The following is a 23,772-nucleotide window of genomic DNA, read 5'->3' on the forward strand; positions in this document are numbered from 1 at the left end:
GGAGTGTGGTGGAGTCTCCTTCTTTGGAGGTGTTTAAGCGGAGGCTTGACAGCCATCAGTCAGGAATGCTTTGATGGTGTTTCCTGCTTGGCAGGGGGTTGGACTGGATGGCCCTTGTGGTCTCTTCCAACTCTATGATTCTATGAATCCCAAGGATGTGTCACTGCAGGATTTCCAAGATTTAGAGTTGGAAAGGTACTGCAAGGGTCATCTTGTCCAATCCCCTTCAATGCAGGAATCCTGCCCACAGCCAACCCTGGATGGGCTTGAACCCCCAACCTTCTGGTTAATGGCCAGATGCACTGACCCATTGCGCCACAGGAGGCCCGTATATATAAGCAATGTAGGTTATTTTCACTAATACTCTTTGTTAATTTTAAATATTAGTTTTTCAAATCATTCTCTTTGTGTGCGTTGCCTCTCCAAAACAAAAAATAATAGCGAAACAGAATTACATATGAGTAAACATACATGAAACAGGAAAGTGTATGACTTAAAGTTAGGTTTCCACATGATAACTAATCTCATGAGGACAAACTAGGGACTGACATATGTTGAAAGGGAGAATTAAAATCTTGCATCAAACATAATCTAATTAAGGATGTGCACAATTGCACGCCTGCTCACAATAAAATAAGTGGGATTTTGCTGCAGAAAGATGCATAGGATGGCACTGTTGGTGTCCCTTTAGACACATAAAGGGACACTCCTTGAAACTACTACTGTGCATGTATAGGAGAAAAAGACAGCATAATAAGAAAATTTTATTGAAAGGACACCAACATGTCACCTAACTCATATACAGTATATTTGTTTAGAAGGCAAGGTTTTTTGCTGAAAAGACAAGGATAAATGATTGCAGTTACAACCACTTTCTGCTGGAGGTAGTTTCTGATTTGCATACAGAAAGGGAGGTGTATTGTTACAGGCTCTTTCCAAAATGGAAAAAAGGCAAATGTACCCCTAGAGATAGAATGTATATAATTCAAACAGCAAACAATCATTGCAGTGGGTATTAAATGCCATAACTAAATATGCTTCTGCAAATGATGCCTAAATGAACAATGTTACAAGCTGAGTAATTACTGTTGGCAACTGAACTACTGAAGGCCCTGGTCTGTGTTGCTGCTACATGTTCACCTTATGCCTTGCAGCAGTAAAGTCTCCAGCGATTTACTGAAAAATCTCATGGGCAAGTTGGGGAGCTCTGCTGTTGGGAGGATCCAAATCCCAAGTTTCGTTGGGCATGTGCCAAGTAGGGTCTGGGGGTTCGCATGAGGCAATGCCTAGAGTTGTGGAGAGTCACGACTGAGCAGGGTGGCCCTCCTGCTTAGACAAGCCCTGCGGTGTAGCCCACCATTCATACTGTCAGTTAAAAGGCGAGGCTGGCATTAGTTTGACTCTAGCCCAAAGTTCTCCACGCACAACATAGGCAAGGATGCGGCTTGTGTGTCTCCCTTGCGCCCAGCTCCAGCTCCGCTGCAACCAGAAGCCTTCAGTCCCTGCTGAGCCGCAGGTAGGTAGCTACATACCGCCCTGCAGTTTTAAATCACTTGATTCACAAATGCAACATTAAAAACACACAGCAAACAAAGGCAGAGACCTCAGGCAAAACATAACCTTTAGAACATCAGGCTGTAATAAGAATTTTAAGGTCTTATATATATATATATATAATAATTGTTCATAAGTGTACCAAGCAAACATGTACATGAATGTATGGGCCATATGTCTGAAGCAGCACAGGAAGACAGGCCTGACATCATTTTGACCCCCAGCTGACCAAGTATTTATCTGCAAGGAGGAAGACAATAGGAAAAGCTTTCCAATTCCCTTTGGGACTTACACCTCCCTGTAAATACAGTCTGGCAAGTATCTGTTAAGCTGAGCACACTATCAATATGCGTCAGGAACTATTTACCACCTCCAAGGAAGGGCAATGCCATATAACCTGCCAGGCAAGAGATAAACAACGGCACTCAGATTTCTGTTGGAAACCTTTTTGTGTGATGTAGGTATGATGTATCTGAGGGGTGGTGTTGGACTCGAGGGTGGGAAACTTAAATGTCTATATAAGGGCAGGCACACCTTTGTTCTGGGTTCTTCCCCGCTCGCCTGTGTGTGAGGGGAGTACCCCGTTGCAACAACTTTTAATAAAGATCAGGCTTAACTAGCCGCCTTGCTTTTTGTTATAACTCTGGTCTGGTCTCTGTCGTTTCTACGCAGGCAGGGGTTTCAAAACAACGTCCTGCCGAGGTTCAGGATTCCACCCGGAATCGGACCCTGTACCGGGATAATTCCCTTAAATTCTAGGCAAAACCCCATGCAGAATAAAAGTGGGCTTTTTGTTTTGCTGACTTGTGAGCGGAGAGTTCCATTGTGCGTGGATAGTGAACTGCATTGGCATTTATTATTTTTTTCTATCATGAGAGAAGACCATTTAGAGCAGGAACTCTTTTTTTGTGGGGAGAGGAAGGTTTTTCCGCAGTTTTCAATGGTTAGCTTTCGGCTCCGCCCCGCTGGAGAACAAAGAAGGCGGGTCTCTGCAGCGGAGTGAAGCACTCTTTCACTTTTCCTATCTCTTGGGGCCGTGAGACGCCTGCTAGCCCCGCCTCCCTCCCGCTGGATTGGACATTGTCTCTGAGCACAAATAGAGCGCGGGAAGGAAGACCAGGAAGGCGGAGGAGAAGGTTGCGGGGACTCCGGCCTGCGCGCTTTCCAAAGAAGCGGCTCGACTGGGATGCAGGAGGGACGCGTCTGCAAGCAGGACTTCTCCCGGGCCACACCGGTAGAGGTAGCTACTGCGTCGTTTGATCCTTTTCTCACTTCTCTTAGTATTCAATTCTATGGAATTCGGTGCGGTTCACTCCCAAATGTGCACCAGATTGCAGCCTTGCAGCGCGATCCTACTGTGGGTGTCTCCTCTGAAGTAAGCCCCGCTGTGCAGTGGGTCTCCTCCCTGGGTAAGTGTGCACATACGTGCTTACTCAAAAGCAAGTCTTGCTGAGTACGATGGAGCTTACTTCCAATAAAGTGCATAGGATTGCAACCTCCATCCCTGCTGCGATTGGACTTAGCTTTCCGTTGGATGCCAGGAAAGCGTTTTTGACCAGGAAAGCGGCGCTTCTGCTATGGGGCTTCTCTCACTCTGGCAACAAAGCAAAAAAAATGCAGTTTAAAAGATGGTGTCGGTTACTGCATTACTGTTTCCCCCCATTATGCGACCCATTATCCCCCGCCCCCCAATTATGCGACCCAAGAGCATTCCTGCATTGCAGAGGGTTGGACTAGATGACTCTAGAGGCCCTTCCAACTCTATGATTTTATGATCAGGCTCCAGCAAGAACAGAATCGTCTTACTGTAGGTAGCTTCACTGTTCTGGGAGTGTGTGCTGAGAGGAAATTATTATTTTTTTGTTGGTTTGCTCATTAATAGCTTTGCAGTCTTTATGGGTAAGTCCCATGGCTTACCCATAAATACTTGGAAAGATGAGGAAACGGTCAAACCCTAAAATTTCTAAAATGGGTTTGTCTTGAGGAATCACAACTTTTCATTTAGCTTAATATTTGACAAAGACAAATACTTGGTGGTAAATACCTTTTAGCTAAGGATTGATTGTGCTCAGTCTTGAATGTGTGTTTGTGTATATAAATGTTTTTGAGCACGTGCAGTGTACAGTTCTGCATCTCTTAGTCAGCATAACTAGTAGGGCTTCTGCAGGAGATGGCAGTGCTTTCTTCTTCTTCCTCATTCCTTTTCTCTTTTGTATTTTTCTAGAAGATTGTGAGTCTGCAGATAGATACTGTACTAGTTTATCTTGTATGTACAGCTTTGATGTTTTCTAAGCACAGGATGACGATTTAAGGATGAGCTGTTGATTGTGACACAAATACTTGTCAGAAAAGCTAAGGCTAAACCAGGTGACTCTTGGGTTCATTCCAGTTCTGTAGTTGATTTCTTTTGTATGCATTTTATATTCATTAGAGCTTGATCAACAGTGCTATCAGCATGGATGGTCCTCCCGTTCCTTGGTTGCATCGATTTGATAAAGCTTCTCGTCTCCTCATCTGCACACTGATGTCTGGGCATTGGGGGGCCCTGGCTGCTTTCCGCACTCTTCAGCGCTCCCTGTCTGGGCAAGAAGCAAGGCAGGGCTTCAGCTGGTGGACCTTCACAGAGATTCTGTGTTCTCAAGAGCCCGTCCTCACAGGCTCTGAGGAGACCCTCACCTTGTGAGTTGCTCAAATCTCTCATTTAAAAAAAGTATAGGATAGTGTCCTCATAAACCAGAATTATTTCAGGTCCTAAGAACCCCAATCATGCCAGCATCTGACACTTGCTTCAGTGATGATCCAGTAGGTTGTGGGAATTGCTCAGAACCAGAAAAGCTTGTGTTGAGGTGTATATTCTTTCCCTGCTGATTTTAGCAGACAATCTGGGTTATGAAAAATGGTAGAACTGATCCTCTGGGCATGGATGAAATTTGTGGGTCTTTTAAAATAACTTTATGTGTACAGAATTCTGGATTGGTTTTGGTGAATAAGTATAATTAGCAGATAATAATGCCCATAATATGCAATGTTGGAATGTCATTTTCTTTTCTTGCATTCTTAGCCTCTCAGTATTCTGGTCTCATGTTCAAATTCTGGATCCTAATGCTGCTGGATATCTAGAAGTGACAACCTGAACACACTTGTTAAAATTATGTGCCATGTTAACCAAGGTTGTATCTACAAAGGAGAAGGAACCATAGCTCAGTAGTACAGCACAGGATTTCCATAGAGAATATTAATTCTGAAGCATCTTCAGTGAAAGAAGATCTTTGTTAGCTGAACTCAGAAAGCCCTCTGCCTGAGAATTGCTGACAGTCAGAGTGAACAAAACTGGGTTAAATGGTTTAGCTTCATATAAGGCAACTTCATATGTTATTTTATGATGTCATATAATGGCTGGGTCTTGTTCCTCCCTTTCCCCCATATGTGACAGAAAAGCACACATCCAGAACATGCTAGAAAGTGACTATATATTGAGGGGAAAGGACTACTCAACACAGAGAATGTATTTTCGGGCAGGGGGTGGGGAACCTGTGGCCTTTCAGGTGCTGCTGATCAAATTTTCACCATTCAGGCTGGGGCTGATAGGATTCCAGCAACAACTAGAGGGCCACAATTCCCCCACTTTGTTTTAGGGCCAGATGTTCATAATCCAGTTTCCATCATAATGGATATAAAATACCAACATTTTTATAACGGCAAAATAATAACAAACACCGTAAGACCAGTGGAAACCATTAGCAATAAAGCAACAGTAATAACAACATTCAACCCAGTATAATGCCACCAAATGCTGAGGTGTGCTGCACGTTGAGTTGTACTTCCTATGTTACTATAGAGTTATCATATTTCCCTGGTGGTGATCTGGCTTTTTTTCTTCCAAATTGTTATTTCAGAAAACCGTTGCTGTTGCTGCTTCCAGTGTTGTGCCAAAGAAACCTCTTTTCCCTGTTGCTTACAGTACAGTCTACAGTTCCAGAAGCATGCCTCCAACACCTACTTCAAGCTTCTAGACAGGATCCCAGCCCTGATCTATGGGTGCAGAGATTGGGGAATTTACTGCAAGTGAGGGTGCAACAGAATAGCTCTGTGATGCCAGTCCTACTATCTGATTCATGTCGGCAGCAGCTGAAATATATTTGCCAGAAAGTTACTTGTGGCAAACCTGGATTAGAAAGGAAATTAAGCTGGTGTGCTAAACAGGCAAGGCCCTACAGAGCATGGACTGGAGATGCTCCTGGTTCTGTGCCTCAGATATGGGAAAATAAGGAAGTAACTGAGGAACCCCTGGATCCTGAAGAAAAGATGCTGGAGAAGAGGTCCAGACTGGAAGTTGAATTGAATACAGAACTTTGTGAACCACATGGTCTAATGCAGGGAGTTGGAGTTAACACAGGGAATGAACTCATGATGGAGGTGTCTGAGAATGAAGGTGCTCATAACACAAGCAATGATGTATATCAAAGCTGCCCAAAGGAGGAAGCAGAAGAAGCAAAAGTTGCCAATTGGAGTCCCCAACAGGACACTGCAGCTGAGGTCCCTGATTATATCAAGGTATGAAAAACTCTTAGATTTTCTTCCTTCTTTGGCAAACTAGCAGTGCGAACATGGAACATAAGTCTTCCTTACTAGGGTTGCTACACAAGTATCTTTTATCCTCTGCTAATGCCCACTAGGAAATATTGGCCCCTTTGACAACAGAATGGTCCCTTGAACAGGTGGAACAGGTTTTGCAATTGCAGGAAGATTTTGTGGGCTAATCAGCCTCATATAAACGACATGCTTAAATCTAATTAATGCATGAAGGGGTTAAGACCATAAAGTAAGCTGTTTCTGCCAGGCTTAGCTCACCTTGGGAGGAATTAGATAATCAGTACTTTGTTCTTCAGTTTACCTGAGAAGCTCCGGTGTGAAGAGATTTGAGCTAGTTGCTCCAGCTCAGACTGCATAATGTGTCATTCTTGAGTTCCTATTCCAATAATCTAGGAACTTTCACCACTTTGTAAGTAAGTTAATTAATTGGGGACAATTAATTTGGTATGTGGGACCCAGGTGGCGCTGTGGGTTAAACCACAGAGTCTAGGGCTTGCTGATCAGAAGGTCGGCGGTTCGAATCCCTGCCACGGGGTGAGCTCCCGTTGCTCGGTCCCAGCTCCTGCCCACCTAGCAGTTCGAAAGCACGTCAAAGTGCAAGTAGATAAATAGGTACCGCTCCAGCGGGAAGGTAAACGGCGTTTCCGTGCGCTGCTCTGGTTCGCCAGAAGCGGCTTTGTCATGCTGGCCACATGACCCGGAAGCTGTCTGTGGACAAACGCCGGCTCCCTCGGCCTATAGAGCGAGATGAGCGCCGCAACCCAGAGTCGGACACGACTGGACCTGATGGTCAGGGGTCCCTTTACCTTTACCTAATTTGGTATGTATTTATTATTGGTTGTTGACATGCAGGCCTGTCATTTCAATCTCTGTATTGTATTTGAATGCAATGGATTTCATTTTATATTATTGCCAGCTGATGAAGAATTATCATTGAAACAGTTCATTATCCTGGAAGAACTGTTCTGTCTGCTGCTGTACTCGGAGCACCCTATTGCTACGTTTGGAGCGCCTACCATCTCACATTTGTAGGATATTGACTGTGGAAAGGCATTCTGCCTCCATTTCAGTGATCTTTGACAGTGACTTACCACTCCTACCATTCCTGTTCATGGAACATTTGATTCTTATTAGTTGTGACTCCATACACACACGTCTTTTGTTTATGAATTTTGAAACAGTATCGTGTTATAAAAATATTGCCAGTATATTACTAGCAGCGTGTTGCTTGTTGTTGTTCAGAGTGTGCAACTTTCTGAAGCACATAAACGATTTAACCATTTTTCTCTTGTATTTTAGGACCATGTACCAAAACTAAAAGAACTTCTAGAGATGCAGTTTGATGTAAGTATTTGTTACCGCATTTCTGCTTGGGGCAGATGCCTGGCAGACTTCCTTATATACCCCTTGAATAAAGTTCTGTTCAGTTGGAGTAGTTTCATTTTAAGGAGAAGCATATTCATACCCTGCCTTTTTACATTATCTGTGTGTTGCCCCCCCCTTTGACTTTTAGCTTTCTGATGGGATTGCTCCGCCTGAGCTACAAGTTTTTAATGAATGTACTCCAAGCCAGGTTAGTAGGGCAAAATGAATGTAAGTAATTTACAGCCTGGTCTTAAGTAGGTTTACTTGAAATTAAGTCTCATTTATGCATCTATTTTTTTTTTATTAAAAAATTGTCCTTATGCAATTGAATATTCACAATGTCTGTCTTGTTTTACTTATTTAAACCATTTATATACTGCTTAACTTCAATCATCTCTAATTGGTTACAGTTGCCTCTAAATGCTGTGCAAGAAATACAGTACAATACAGAAAAAGGTTTTTTTTTAATGGTTTAAACTATAAAATTAGACTTCAGTTAAAATGCCTGCTGAAATTAAAAGGAAAAAAAATTCCAGTAGGCACTGGAAGTTCAACAGGGAGGGAAAGGAGTCTGTCTGAGTAAAGTAGTTTTGCAGAATTGGGCCCACAATACTGAATGCATGACTCCTTTTGGATATGAGCTGTGCATCTAAGCAGTGGGATACCACTAACAGTGACTCCCATGAAGACCTCAGTGATCAGGCAGGGATTCAAGAGATTAAGGCAATCTTTGAGGTACCCTGGATCCAAGTTGTTAAGGGTCTTGTAAATTACCATATTTACTCGAGTCTAATGCACCATTGAATCTAATACACACCTCAATTTTCAGAATCTTGAAACAAAAAAGTATTAAACGTAAATGCGCCATCAAATCTAATACACACCTTAATTTTTGCAACATAATTTGGCCAAAAAAGGTCAGCATTAGATTCAAGTAAATACGGTAATACAAGTGTGTGGGCAACTGGTGCAAGCAAGCCTTTGAGCACCAGAGTTATGTGCTGGCAATCATTTGCCCCCTTCAACATTCTAGCCACTTGTTGTTGTTTTTGTGAGGATGGGGTGGTTTTACTATTTTATGCAAGTTGTAATGTGATTTTTTAAATTTTTTTCCTGTATCCATTGTAAGACACATTATTACTATTATTATTACTCTTATTATTAAACAGCATTTAAGAAATTTAATTAACTAACTACTTAGTGAGACTCCTTCCCAAGTAACTATATTCCCAAACCTTGCTGAAACCTACCAGCCCAGGTACTAGTGATATTTGGGAAACAGACTATTGGGTAATATTTTATGTCTTCTTTTTCTTTAGTTGGAAGTTCTGTGCTCATTACTGCAGCTCTCAGAGTGCCCAGAAACAAACTTCTGCATTTCTGCACTTGGTTAGTCGCACTCTCACCTGATCTTGGCTATAGTAACGCAGCAGTTCTTGCTGAAAAGCTCTTTCTACCTCGGGTAAGTACTGAGAATATAAATCGGATGAAGAAGAAACCTCTTTTCCTTTGGTGGAAACTTCAGAGGTTATTGATGTGTATATTGTTACCTTATGGATGGTAGAGTCTTTTTCCAATTCTTTTAGGAGTGAAATCTTCCAGGCCTACTACCCTGAAAAATGGTTTTTTATTTCATTTTAAATACTTTCTTGCTATATATATAATATATATATATGCGCAACTTTGTATTAATGTAATTTTTTAATATAACTGTATTTTTGTAAAATTTTAAGTTGTCTGTTGTTGCTTTAGTTTTCTGTACGTTGCTTAGAGATATTTTTAATATCTTAAATGGTATAGAAATTAAACAATCCATCAGACAGAATCATGGGGTTGGGAAGGACCTGCATCCCATCGTCTGCTCAATGTAGGATCTGCAGTGTAAGATGCATAATAAACATTGCCTAGTTTTATCTTCTCCTTTAATGGGGGCTATGGATTTTTTTTTAAAGAGATTTTATTATTTTCTAGAATAAACAACAATACAAAATACATCAACAAAGAACAATTGACAAAGAAAACAAACAAAAAAACCCACAACAAACACATTAAAGCAGCATAAATAACAAAAGAAAACTTATACATACCTACACAGGAACTAGATGAATAATTATTTAATTCTAATTTCAAATCTTCTCTGGGGGGACTTCCCCCGTTCTCTCCACTGCGTTCAATACTAATATACTTTGGTAACTTTGTAACTATTTTCTTATCATTCACCATTATTCTAATAAACTTTCAAATACTGACTAATCATATATATTTCATTACTTAGGAAACATAACCTTAAAAATTTCTAAACCATTCATAACATTACTTCTAATGTACTGTTTTTATCTAACATCATCTAGTTAAGCCACTTAAACAAACTGATTCTGCTTCAAATATCTAACTTTTCACGATTTTTTAAATAGTCCTTAAATTTCTTCCATTCATCTTGCACCTTCTCCTCCCTCTTGATTTTAATGGAGTAGTACTATATAAAGCACATATATTCCTGCCCCGTCTTAAGTCATACAAGCAAGAAATTACTTGTCGATTGTGAATGAGGGCCAAACTAGATGTTACATGGGAGGTATATAACAGTCCTCAAGCTTTTTATAATCTCTTGCAGATTTGAATGTTGAGGAGGGGTTGAGTGGGAAAAAATCTGGAAGAAAGAGTTGAGCAGCTGCCACCCCCAATTCCTCCCCCCCCCCTTGATTGCAGCCTTTCACAGCTACCTTTCATGGTTTTAAAAGAAATAAATAGACCAGGAGACTGCTACACTTGTGTCTCCTGTGGAAATATCTTAGCTTGGTGCTAAAGAATATTGCATTCCTCTCTTGGCAGCTTATCCACGCTCTGCATACATTGTTGTTTCTTGTCCCAAATATGCATCTATGAGTTTAAATGTAAGCATTCATGCTCATTATTTTTTTTTAGAAATTAAACTAGCCAGTTAATTCAAGTGTTTACGGCAGATTAAGTCAGGAATAGGCGACAGAGATCTGTGCATCAGGATTGAAATGCTGGAGAAATGTGAGGACTAGGGGAGCCAACCATTGAACCTAACAGAAGTGGTTGAGGAGCAGGAAAAGGTCAGCTTGGGTGCGTGGAGGGAAGTCAGCTAATCTGATGATGGGTGCAGGCAGCCTTTTATAGTGACCAGTTTCCTAGGGTGCTGATTAGGGCTGTTAAACTGTGGTCTCTGTTTAGGGAAGTTTTTAATGGTCTATGTTTTATTGTGCTTTAATTCTGTTGGGAGCCACCTGTGCTGTTTCTGGTCTGTAGGTTCTCTTGTTGACTGAGCCACCTTCCTCGGCCTCTCACAACTGCCCTGATGATGTTCTGCTCCAAATTCTCGCCCAGTCTGTTGTACCTTGATTTCTTCAGTTATACAGGCTCCAGCGAAAGGTAAGCTTATTTGCCTGAGCTTCTGTTTGTAGAGGTGGTATAAATCCGTCTGTCTAATAGAAAACTTGAGTGGTTATGGGACCTCTAAGAAATAGGGTGGGGGGTATTGACATGTTCTGGTAACAGAACATGAAAAGGGATGGAGGACTCAAGAGCTTATCGAGGGCTGAGCAGGCTCCAGGATACAGAATGTTGAGTGGAAAGGGCTGGAGGAGAGAATTGACCTGCTTGCATCTTACTGCTGACAGGAGTGGGGAACCTGTAGCCCGCAGGTTCTAGGCAGCTGGCACTACATTTTAAACTTTTTTAAGAATCAAAGTACTGGCAGTAAAGTACAAGTCCTGTGAATCACCAGCCTCTGGCATTTAAGAATGAGCAAATAAGAATGTCCACAATTTAGCTAAATCATCAGATTTCTGGAAAAAGTCTCATTAGCCCCTTGAAAAATATAAAAATGCAAATTTTTGGTATCTTTGCTTTTGAAGGCCTTGAGCAGATGAAGCTGGTGTGCAAACTAATTGAGGAGTGTTTGGAGCCGGAGTATTGAGGCTGGTATTCAGGTAAATTCTCCTAGTGTAATGAAATGTAATATAGGAATTGCATGAAAGAGGATTTGATTTCCAATGATGAGAACCCAAATGAGTGTCAAGGTGTTCTAGAATCCTCAGTTGCTACCTTCCAATATATGAGACTATACCGGGGAAGTTTCTATGCCTCCTTAATGAACATATGTTGCAGAGCAACATTGCAAACCTAAGCACTTGCTGCTGTCACACAATCTCTTTTTATTCTGCTTTTTCATTATAAAGTTCCTCCATACTATCACACATATGGCAATGATAATAACAGCCACAAGTTTTCTTACTCATTTTCAAAAGAGTCGACTAAAACAGAGGAATTCGTTGGACTCCAACTCCCATAGCCCCAGCTAGCATGGCCGTAGCCACAAATGGGAGTTGTAGTCCAACATCTGGTGGGCCATCCTGTGTCTTCCCTGTGGACCTTTTACTTTTATATGTTTTCTAGCACTAAGATTAAAGAAACCTGAGTTGATTAAGATGTTTTACAATGAATAGCCATAAATTTGCATATGACTAAAACAATAGCTGAGCAGGGGAGGACTTTGTTTGTTAGATGGTACATGCATATCACAGTAGGTGCAATCTTAGAGGCATTTCTGTCCTTTGCGAAAGTTAAGGGTGCACCTAAGATGCTTCCTGCCATCTGCAGTTTTCATTACTTACATTAAAAATAACTTTTATTAAAAGTATGTTGTTCATTTAATTACAGATGCCCTTGAGGTGTTTTTTATCCATTAATCAAGGTTGCAGCCGTAATGTTGCACATCTTCTCTACCCACTGCTCCATAGAAGACCTGAAATCTTTTCAGTACTACAATATTGCTATTACCACATGACTATTACATATTATGAATCAGGGAATAGCCTTAGTGAGTGTCATAATTTTGTTACATTTCTCCCTCCACTGCCTTTTTTGCAGCCATATTATAGAAATGCCATGGTCAGAAGATCTCCTTGTAGCTGTGTTCTGTGCTGGAAGGCAGGTGACTATGCATTTAAGTCTTCCTGTGTTTCAATACAGAGTTTACTAGCTGGGTAGCAATGGAGACTAGAATCTGTTCTCTCCAAACTAGCAACTTGCCATTTCTCTGCTGCCTGCACTTTTGTCCTTTGTCTTGACAGCATGGTGTGTGCCTTTGCTGAATGTGGTTGAAGGAAATGCCAGCCTCTCACTGTAGTGCAAAGCTAGTTTGATACTAGTTTCTCTTAGTGTCTAAGGAAGCCTCTGTCTGAGCAACATTTTACTGTCCTAGTGCTAATTCATTCTTGGCCAGTATGGCTTGCACTGAGTCTATCTGAACAACTAAAATGTACACAAGGGCATTATGTTTAGGCTGCCTCTCTCTACCCCTTCCCCCTTGTTTATCTTCTTCACTTTTCAGGTACTGTTACCCACTGAGCCCTTCAACATGTTGGTCTTGAATCTTTGCCAATGGCTCAAGAATTTGCCACATCAATGCATTATGCAAATCTGGTTCTGACGGTGTTGACCAAATACCAAAGCAGCGTGAGTTACTTGCAACAGACACTTGAAAAGACATGAAAATGGCGGCTTACTTTCTTAAATATTTCTATGGAGCTTTCCTATTCCATTGTGATAGCGTGTACTGTAATGTTTCTTTCACTTTCCTTCCGGCATACATTTGAATTTCTTCTTGAGATTGTGAACCTAATTATCAGAAGTGCTGAGCAGCCTATGCTCCTTTAGACTGATAATGAAGTTTGGGCATTAGGCTGAGTTTACAAGAATTAGTCTTACAGTATTATTATATGGTTCTCTGTGTGAAAAGTATGGTTATTTTACTGTATGTGGGCAGAGTGGTGGCGGGAGTTGGGGCAGAGAGAGAAGGGTGGGCGATCCTCCATATGTTTTATATGCTGAGTAGAAAACCTGATTGAAAAGCCAGTAAGACAGAACTGACATAGATAATCTTGGTGCTAAGACATAGTAGCAAATAGCGATCCCCACTCCCAGGTTCTTAGGGACTATGGCACCACAAAATGTGACTTTCTTTTTATTAATGCTTGATGGGAATACACATGTAGGGTTTGGTCAATTAACATGCTTTGAATTCAGTGATATGCAATAATCATAGACCACAGTCAGTACACCAATCTGAAATTAAACGTCCAAGTTTGCATAAACCCTCCAGATGTGCAGTAGCTAGCCACAAACAATGCCTATATGAAATATGTTTGAATGTTGCCAGAGTAGTGAGGTCCTCAGACCATTATGTAATAGATAGACTTTGAGCATGGAAGAATGGACAATCACTAAGTCTTAAGCCACCATAAGGGCTTGCAAAACCCTCTTTTCTCCTTCCAACTTGTGTGTTTACCGTAGACAATCTAGGCAACTGGGGCAGGGCGTGAGAGTGGAATCAACCTGGATAAATGTAGCAAAAGGGTTGGGTTTCTACCAGCATGTGCTAAGCAGCTACATTTTTTCCTCCTTTTTAGATTACATTGGCCCATCAGCGTCGCTTATCCTGTGCCTTGGACCTCAACAGAACAATTTTGAAGAAGTCTCTTCAGGCTGCACTGAAGCGAGTGACTTCAAATAAAGAGGAACCCTGAGTTCCTTTCCTATGTGGAATAATGCTGGAAGGCGACCTTTCTTTAGTATTGGTAACCATAAGATGGAGAAGACTAAAGACCCATTGAGAGGCTGAGGAATCAGAGATGACCTGTGTCTTTTCAACTGTTAACTCTTTCAATAAGATGAGACTTTACCAGAAAAAAATGCCAGCTGGATTTGTCTGAACAATGGTGTGCACATTGTCTTGGAGTATATCTGGAGTGTACCTGATTGCCAAGCAATTTTGCATCAGTAGTTGTGAGAAGTGAAGCTTCTTTCATTGCCATTAACACTGGAAGCTCATGAGAATAGCTTATATATCTTTGTCAGTGGCAAGGATGTGCCTTCTTAGAACAACTGCTGAAACTGCCAGGGTTGGAGATAAAGATGCCTCTAGGGTAGCCGCACTATGAAATAGCTGCCCCACCCCCCTTCCCAAAAAATAAACACTCCATAATCTGGCTATTTGTCTGAATTCTGCAGTGACAAATAAAAACCAGTTAACTAATTTGTTATCTTTCAGCATGAAAAGCCCACAAGGAGATGGTCCATGGTATAGTCAGTGCAGTTGTAGTAGTCTTAAGTAGCAACTTGAATTGCCTGGTTTAAAAAAAAACCCAATACTGAACACACCTGAAAGCTGCTATTTATGAACTACGTCACTTTTCCAACGAGTTCTGTTGGATCATGAACTGTTTCACACCACTCGGGGGGGGGGGGAACCATGTTAGGGCAAATGCTGGCTGATGCTCTAGCTGCAGCATGGATTTAGATGTGACCCATGCAACCATTTCCCTCCTTCTATTGGGCACCAGCCCACACAAAAATCAGCTGTGATCACAAAAGAGAGGAAAAGTATATGAGGTGACCTTAATGCCTTTGTATGTTTTCTCGTGTAACTCAATCAACATAAAGCACTAGACTACTACACTTTTAAGTATAAGATAAAGTGTTCTTTGGGAATTTGCCCTACTGCTTAGGGCCAAAGTAGTTGCAGCAGAGGTAAGTTCTGTATTTTTAAGCTCAAAGCTGCCTTTGTCATATTCAAAGGCATGATGGGGATGCAACTTAAGCTTAGCAAAATAATTAACAACAGCAACAGTAACAATGGTATTTGGGTACAGGGTATGAAACCTTCCTGCCATGTGTCTCCCCACAAGAGTTGTTCACATATTCAAACACTTCCAGTATTGGAGATAAAACTGGACCTGTTTACTCTTCTTCCCCCAACTGAAAAAATGGATGCTTGTCTGTTTAAATATACAGAATGTCTGCTGTCAATTAGGTTTGACTTTAAATGTTCACAGTTTAAAAGCTAAGTACAACCATTTAACTAGAATATCTCCTGTCCCTTCCCAGGTTTGTATTAACAGCTGTTGTCCAATTGTTGAGAAAAAATGGTCCAGTGCTTTCTTATACAAAGAGCACTTATTCATACATGCAGTGCATGCTATAACTCCTGTTACATTTTTAACAACAGGATTTTGAATCATCCATAGCATATCTCATAGGGTCAAAGCTACTTTCATGCGAGTGCCTACCCATGTTGACATGCATACAAGTTCCAGGTAGGCTGATCTAAAAGCCAGTAGTAGGTCCACTATGGTCTTACAGTAATGAATATTGGTCCAACGTTCCTAAAAAGTTAAAGGGGCATTTGAAAAACAAATTCTCAGCCAAATGCAACTTCCACCTTTGTTTCAGAATTAAATTTCACAATCAGAGATCTAGAACTCATACAAGTATATCTAGTTTGTCTTTAGTCCTTGATATGTGGAACCTGTGAACCAAAGATGATATTTGCATACTTCACAGATCCTGAAGAGATCACACCAGGAGAGCACTCTCCTGGAGAGGAAAGCTCACTGGGATGTTTGATGAAACTTGACCTTAGTGGGAACTTTGTGTTGACGTATGTCACATCCTCTGTCATTGACTTTGGCTTCTTCAATATGGCGTATACTGCGTTTGTTTCTTTGTCCAAAGGATTGTCGGTAGCAGTGCTTTCATGTATCTGAACATGGATAAGAAACAAAAAGGCTTGGTTTTTTTTTTGCAAATAGATTCTTAAATGCCAGCCTTATTTCACCTCCAAGACCAGATTCCCATTTTTAGTATTGTGTCTGCATCTGTTAGGGGTTTCTATCTTGTTTAAAATGTGTAAATACAAACTGGCTCTGACAGACTTCTTTCAAATAAGGCAAAACTGAACTACTGCTAATTTTTGTAGTAATATGTTTATAGTCTTAAGACAATCATAACCTTTGAAGATTTAGTGTCAGGAGTATAACGTATTCCTGGACACTGCAGAGTTAGACGCAGACTTTTCTGGAAGCTTCTGGCTGTTGTGTAATTGACTAGACAGCTCAACGCAGGAACTCAGCAACTCACTGGATAACTATATACAGTATTTATTGAATGAAGCAACTAGCATCCATAAGTTACTATTTACAGACTTTACAAAATAAAAGAAACAAAACATAAAATCTTTCCTCACTCTGTCTCTCTCTCATCAACCTACACACACTAACACCTACCACACCTCTCAGACAGAGCTGAGTTCTTTAAGTACTCCACTGACCAATCACAGGTGCTTGCTAAGGGTCAGAGAGAGAGCAATCTGGGCTTTCTGCCAACTAGTTAATTGCTTAATTGCTTGGAGATAACAGCTGCATTTCCTTTCTGCACGTAGGTGACTCTGAAATCTCTAACATATAGCCCAGCAGCATAGGCATTTAAGCAGAAAATGGTTAACAGAAGAATCCTATAATCGCATTTCCACTGGGTGGGAGGGGGACATAGTTTATTCTGTAGAATACCCATGGCATCCAATATTTCTGTCCTGAGCTAGAGTCATGCTATATCTATGAGCGTAACTGAATTGGGAGTGAGGGTGGTTGGGAATAGGAATTGACTTGGTGTCTGGATGGTGAACAATGTAATTTAAAAGCCAAAAACCTTTAAGGAAAGCAAAAACACATACCCGTAATCACATGTAAAAATAATCCTGCCAGCAGCAAACCATATATAAAAGTATTAAAAATCACCAAAAGATCTTAAGAAATTTAAATGCCTGGAAAAAACAAATGCATCTTTGTGAAAAAAACAATAATGTGGGTGTCAAGTGAGCCTGAATTTCCCATAAACCATATAAAATACCCAGTACTGAATGAATTATAGTTGCATATTTCTAAAGTTTTCAACATGGCATTCACAGTCAAGGTTACAGCCTGGTTTGCAACTTAATGCTGGGCATTGGGCAATTGTGTATTTTCAGAAAATGAATTCTTTCTTATCCCCCTGGAAGATGTGGAAGCTGTAGTCCAGATACCAAATGTGGCCCAGGATCCCCATAGATCTGGTTGCAAAATCTGAATTGAATGTGATAATAAAGCAAAGCATATTTGAAGTTATTTTCCTATGGCAAATGATAATGCTCATGATTACTATTTTTCCACAGTGGAGAAACTGCCCATGGTCAGATTTTCTCCTAACTTGTGAAATGATATCTTACCTGGAATGTTATTATTCTACAGTTTGGGTTATCACCAAAATTCAGGTCATCTGCTGCTATTAAGAAGAGAGTCTCATTTTAGTATATAAATGTGCCTGTCTGTGTGCCACTTCACATGTTAAATTTTTAACTGAACACTAAGACATAAGTGTACACCTAAAAAATGTGAAGATGGCAAAATGTGGGGATCATTCATCAGACAATTGACTAGTTGCATCTCTTTGCTGAATGTACATTCATTGGCTGCCTCTGCATATATGTGAGATGGTTCTGTTTACTGGTATATTAACTGATTGCTAACAGTGTGACATGGACTCAGTGCATTGGCTTTCTCTGAGCTATGAAGAAATTGCATCGTTGAAAGTTGTTTTGTCAAACCTTTTTTTTAAAAGGTGACTGTGGGAAGTGTAAAAGCTATTGAGTCACATGAAGTAAGGTGGTGTACTGGATGAATGGTTTGAGATGGGTGGTGATGCATCCCCCATGCATCCAATGCCGATCATGTCACAGAGTGGGATAATGTCAGATATTTTGCCACTTGGTGCATTTATGCATTGCACAAGCACGTAACTCATGGAGGGAGTGATGAGATGTAGTCAGTTGATGCTTGCGAATTTCTGCTGAGCAGAGCCTCAAATTCTCTTACCGTTTGGTATATCGTAGAGACTTTTCAGCCTTCATTTAGAAAGGCAAATATTGACATGAAAGCACACAGGCTGTTCAGATGAAGCCATTTAGGTGTGCAATCCTGACCATCTTTGATGCTACAATACTGCACAATATTCAAATCCAATCCATTCATTTAGATCCCTGTCAGGTGCTGTTATGGTTATGCATGTAATGAAATCTTTTAAATGGCTGGGCTACATAAAAACAAAAGAAAACCATACCTCTTGTTTTCTTCTTGATGAGCATTGTGACAACCAATATGAGGGCTGCAATAATTGTTATGCCAACCGCAATGGAAACCAGTACTAAGACAATGTGGTAAAGTCTGAAACAATCCATAGTGCATTAGTTAAACCTGCTTATTAATTAGTTACATTTTAAACCCCAACTTTCCTCAAGATGGTGAAAATGGTCCCCCGCCCCTATTTAATCCCCACAATAACATTGTAAGTTAAGTTAGACTGAGGGATATAGTGACTGGCCTAAGGTCATCCTATGGGCTTTGCTAACAGGTACCTAATAATTTGTTAGACTCATTTATATGTACTGTACACAACAAAGTTTGTTTTGCTTTCAAAGGCAGACAGAAGCATGCAAAGAGCTCAAGGTATTGCAGCAGTTGTGCAGCAGAGAAAAGGCGCATGCAGACTGCATGTTAGGTGCAGATAATCCTAGCATTTAGAGGATATGTGATAAATACCCGGAAGTGCCATCATATAGTTATTTGAGCAGAAAATCCTGTACGATACAGTAATTGCCTCCTTGTTCACATAATTTGTTTGGACCCAAATGCAATGCAGTATAGAACGGTGGGAGTAATAGATACTGTAGCAAACACAAATCGCTAATCCAGATGCCTTTAAATTAAAAATAATATAATGTTGGTACCTTTGTTCATTTTCACTGGTTTCTGTCGCGGTCCCATAATTTTGCTGCCCTGAAAATAAAGGAAGAGAAATACATTTGTCTTTATTGTAACTCTTCCAAGGTCTATTTGGATTTTGCTAACTTGTCTTCTTTTGCCCCTCATTCTTTTTAGTAAAATGTGAACAATTATATGATCTGAAAAGAATTGTCCCCTTATTAGCATGGTAATTAATTAATATGTTAACAAACAACACAAAGATCCTATTGATCTTTGAAACACTGTCTTTGCAGCTTCCTTCTATGAACACTGATGCTGTTACTATTTGTCTCAACTAAAGAGCCGTTGCTTTCTTATTCCAGTTGTGGATGTGTTGCCGTGGTGGTGTATCTCAAACTCTGTTCTTATACGGGTCTTGCTGATGGTGAATCTGCACATGCAGATTCAAACTAGATGGGATAGTCACATATTTGGGTGATTCCACAGATTAAAAAAAAGGCTTCTTGAACATTTAAAAAAGTGGCAAGTGAGGGCAAAGGCTATGCTAGAATGCATCTTTCCTTGATGGGTAATTTTTCTTTCTGGAAGAATAATCAAATGTGAACTCAATCACTTGCAGACTAAACTGCTGCATTCCAAGGAGGACTATACCATGTGATCTAGATCAGACCTGATCTACCACAGGAACTAGATCCAGTTACCTCCATGCGCTCACCTTTTTGAACAATGACTTTGATTTTTCTTAAAGGGGTGATGTTCAGGCCATCAGGAACCCCAAACCAGTATACCCCGAATCTTCTACTTGGAGAGCTGATGTGAAAAAAGCAGCACAGCCATTTCCCAGATCCTGTAGTACAAATTTCTGGCTTGGTTCAGAAGTGAGATACTTCCATCCTAGGCCTGAGAGGCTAGAAGGCTCTGTAGGGTTACATTCTTTCAGCAGATCTCCTTTGCACCAGACTCCCTCTTGTTGCAAATATTGCGGTGAACAGAAGCCCTCTATGCTGAGGGACTCTCCTTGCACCTTCATCACCACTTCTAGTCTCTTTCCTGGCTTACTAGGGCTTTTGAGAAATGCAACCTTGGATGTTGGAGGTGAGAAAGTATTGGTAGGTGCAAGAAGGCCTAGGAGAATAACAGTGAAAGTACATGCTGTAAAACAATGTTGACCTTCCATGTGCGACATTATCCCAGTACTGTAATGTCCACCCTTTCTGTCAGTGGCTCTCAAGGTCATTCTCAGCACTGCAACCTACTTTCTTCAATGGGTAATGCTGGGGATTAAGCTTGACACTACGGTACAATCCCAGAAAAGCTGTATCACATGATCCCTCCGCCCCCCCCCCCGTGTGTCTTGATCAGCCCTGATCTACCACAGGAACTACCATATTATTCCATGTATAACACGCCCCCGTGTATAAGACAACCCTTATTTTGGGGGCCCAAAATTAAGGAAATGGGGGGGGGTTGCCCAGAGTTGAAGCCACCAATCGTCTGCCCACTCACCGCCAGCCCGGCAATCGCCCGCCGAACTGCTGCAACAGTCAATCGCCAGCGGGCCTTGCCGCAGCCACCAATCACCCGCCCAATTGCTGCTGACAATCTACTCATGCTGCCACCAATCGCCCATCCCCCCTCTGCACTATCCGTGTATAAGCCGACCCTCAATTTTTAGCATTTTTTAATAATTTAAAAAACACCGTCTTATACATGGAAAAATACGGTAGTTCTAGTTACCTACATGTGCTTACCTTTTTGAACAATGACATTGATTTTTCTTAAAGGGGCAATATTCAAGCCATCAGTGACCCCAAACAAGTATATCCCTGAATCTTCAACTTGGAGAGCTGACATGAAAAAAGAAAAACAGCCGTTTTTCAGATCCTGTAGTACAACCCTCTGGTTTGGCTTAGTAGTCAGATATTTCCACCCTGGGCCTGAGAGGCTAGGAGACTCCGTAGGGTTACATTCCTTCAGCAGATCTCCTTTGCACCAGACTTTCGTTTGCTGTGAACAGAAGCCCTTTATGCTGAGGGACTCTCCTTGCACCTTCATCTCCTCTTCCAGTCTTCCTGGCTTGCTAGGCTTTTTGAAGAATGGAATTCCATGTGTTGAAGGTGAGAAAGTATTGGCAGACACCAGAAGACCTAGGAGAATAACAGTAAAAATGCACTTTGTACAATAATGTTGATATTTCATTTGTCTATTTAGTTCAATACTGTGCTGCCTACAATGGCTCTCAGCCCAGTATACCTGAAGGAGAGTCTCCACCTCCAGCCTGGACACTGAGATCCAGCTCCAACGGCCTTCTAGTGGTTCCCTCACTGCTAGAACTGAAGCAACAGAGAACCAGGCAGAGGGCCTTCTCAGTAGTGGCGCCCGCACTCTGGAACACCCTCCCATCAGATGTCAAGGAAATAAACAACTATCTGACTTCTAGAAGACATCTGAAGGCAGCCCTGTTTAGAAAAGTTTTTAGACAGCCAAAGAAGTAACTACAAAACAAACAACACAATACTTTTCATTCAACACCACACTAGTGTGCTCTGTACTGATGGCCTTACCTGTCAGCATCAGCCTTAACAGAAGACCTGGGAGTCCCTCCATCTTGTAGCTGAACATAGTTTAGGTTGCAGAGCAGTGGATGAGTCAATTTGCACTTGAAGGAAGGAAGCAAATGCCCTTTGTCATTGCCTGTTCCTTTTCTTGTCCCAGATTAGCAGAGTTGGTTTGGCGCTGTGGGAAGATCTTCTAAATATGTTCTTAATTTTAGTGCTGAAGAGTTGCCCAACTTGGGTTGTGGGCAGTTGCTGTCCAGATGTGTCGCACCAGACAAGACAGTGGACTAAGCAGCGACTGATAAAGCCAGTTCTGCTTTTTGCAGCTTCCCATCTCAGTATGATGTGACTGCATCTCAATTTGCATGCATGTGGAGGCTTAGATGTAGGAGTTGTAGTTACAGAGCTCCTCATTTGGATTCCCTTAAATGGGACATGAACCACAATATTAAGAAAAGAGTACCGGTATTTTCATGGCATTCCCTAAATTCCTTGTGGCATGTTATGTTAGAATAAAGCCTGGAGAAAAAATGTGCTAGCCGCTTTGTAATGATTTAGACTGAAGCTGTGTTTTATCCCCACAATCATTCTTTATTTATTTATGGATCCAGGAATATTACAGGCCTGTGTAGGTTGCGGCATTTTAAGAGTATGTTGATTGTTGGATGTTCTTTCATCACTTTGCCAAGTTTTGAAGTGAGCAAAACAACAGCAACTATGAGCATCGTTGATGCCCAGCGGGATTTTTTAAAATTAGCTTTTATTGGGGGTTTTTGTGTTACAAAGCAGACAGGTAAACAGGGAATGGTACATCTATTGTCTCCACTTTCAATTCATAGTCTTTTTCACAGTTTGTTTACGTTTGGTGAGAGACATTTTTGTCATCGATATCTTGCAGTTCGGGAAAAGGGGTGTGGGGAGTGAGATGGGGATATTGTTATTTCGTTCTATTGTAGGGGAGTTTGTGTCAGCATCACATGGGTAGGTTCCTTGTGTATTGTATTTGTTTTTATTGATATTGTGAGAGGTTAGGGGTTCCTGAATTTGGTTGGTTGTGTTTAGTTGATTGTGGTGTGGTTTATTTGTGTGAGGGAGGCAGGCGTTGGGTGTTGGGTCAGGTTAGCCATATTGATTTGTATGCTGCTCGGGGGATAGGTCATTGTCTTGTTGTGCTGTGTATGTAATAAAGGCGAACCACACTGGGGTGAAGGCATCCTCCGTAGCTTCTCCCCTTACAAGTTTGAGTTCGTTGGTTAACTTTTCTAGTAGGGCGGTTTCTCATACGTTTTGGTACCAGTGGTCTATGTTGGTGCCCAGCATGATGTTTGTGGATATCTGTCAAAACAAAATCGAAAATTCTTTCCAGTAGCACCTTAGAGACCAACTGAGTTTGTTCCTGGTATGAGCTTTCGTGTGCATGCACACTTCTTCAGATACCCATATCTGAAGAAGTGTGCATGCACACGAAAGCTCATACCAGGAACAAACTCAGTTGGTCTCTAAGGTGCTACTGGAAAGAATTTTCGATTTTGTTTTGACTATGGCAGACCAACACGGCTACCCACCTGTAAGTGGATATCTGTGTCAGCTTTTGATTTGGTTGAAGTGTTCCTCATCCAGGTATCAGAAAGACCTAAGTTGACCATGAGAACTGGAAATCTTTAGTGTTGCTGATGATTTACTCAATTACTGACCTGCCCTTCCAACAATAACAGGGTGGTCATATGTTAGGTGTCAAAGGCCAGGATAAAGTTTCTTTCCCCCAGCTTCTGCCTAAGTTGGTGGAGCTGCCCTGTTCACCACACTCAATGGACCTGACCTCCTTGCCCTGAAGCCTTTGAAAGGGGTTTGAACCTGAGTTCCCAAGGTTGTGCACAAGACCTGTATATTTTATAACATGCATCAATAAGCTTCTAAGATTCTACAAAATCATGGCAAAGGACTTCATCCTTCCCAAGGTACCAGGGACATCTCTGTTTGTCTATCCCTGTCCCTGGCAGCTCACCATCCCTATTCCTGTCTCTTGGGGATGCCTTGTTAAAGTTTTGTGACAGTGCTTTCCTATTCATGTTTGCTCAGGAGCATGTTTTATTGTGTTC

General features: G+C 41.3%; 2 protein-coding genes across 2 annotated transcripts; one reads left to right on the forward strand and one right to left on the reverse strand.

Annotated features, from left to right (window-relative positions):
* The first annotated feature begins 1,438 nt into the window (after positions 1 to 1,438).
* On the forward strand, positions 1,439 to 14,224 carry FANCE (FA complementation group E). Its single transcript, XM_033151126.1, is given in 16 exon segments — positions 1,439 to 1,516; positions 3,986 to 4,233; positions 5,451 to 6,108; positions 7,447 to 7,491; positions 7,661 to 7,720; positions 8,832 to 8,871; positions 8,874 to 8,974; positions 10,786 to 10,818; positions 10,820 to 10,854; positions 10,856 to 10,908; positions 11,394 to 11,450; positions 11,453 to 11,468; positions 12,409 to 12,472; positions 12,872 to 12,917; positions 12,920 to 12,996; positions 13,950 to 14,224. Coding segments are annotated over 16 exon segments (1,728 nt in total). The 3' UTR covers positions 14,067 to 14,224.
* Positions 14,225 to 15,734: 1,510 nt separating this feature from the next.
* Positions 15,735 to 22,129, reverse strand: LOC117047899. The gene is given in 8 exon segments (XM_033151127.1): positions 15,735 to 16,081; positions 17,582 to 17,637; positions 18,472 to 18,575; positions 18,995 to 19,187; positions 19,831 to 19,902; positions 19,905 to 20,240; positions 20,867 to 21,262; positions 21,680 to 22,129. Coding segments are annotated over 8 exon segments (1,470 nt in total). The 5' UTR covers positions 21,738 to 22,129; the 3' UTR covers positions 15,735 to 15,826.
* Between the last annotated feature and the right edge of the window lie 1,643 nt (positions 22,130 to 23,772).

The sequence above is a fragment of the Lacerta agilis genome, chromosome 6 (assembly GCF_009819535.1).
Source record: "Lacerta agilis isolate rLacAgi1 chromosome 6, rLacAgi1.pri, whole genome shotgun sequence".
Lineage (NCBI taxonomy): Eukaryota > Metazoa > Chordata > Lepidosauria > Squamata > Lacertidae > Lacerta > Lacerta agilis.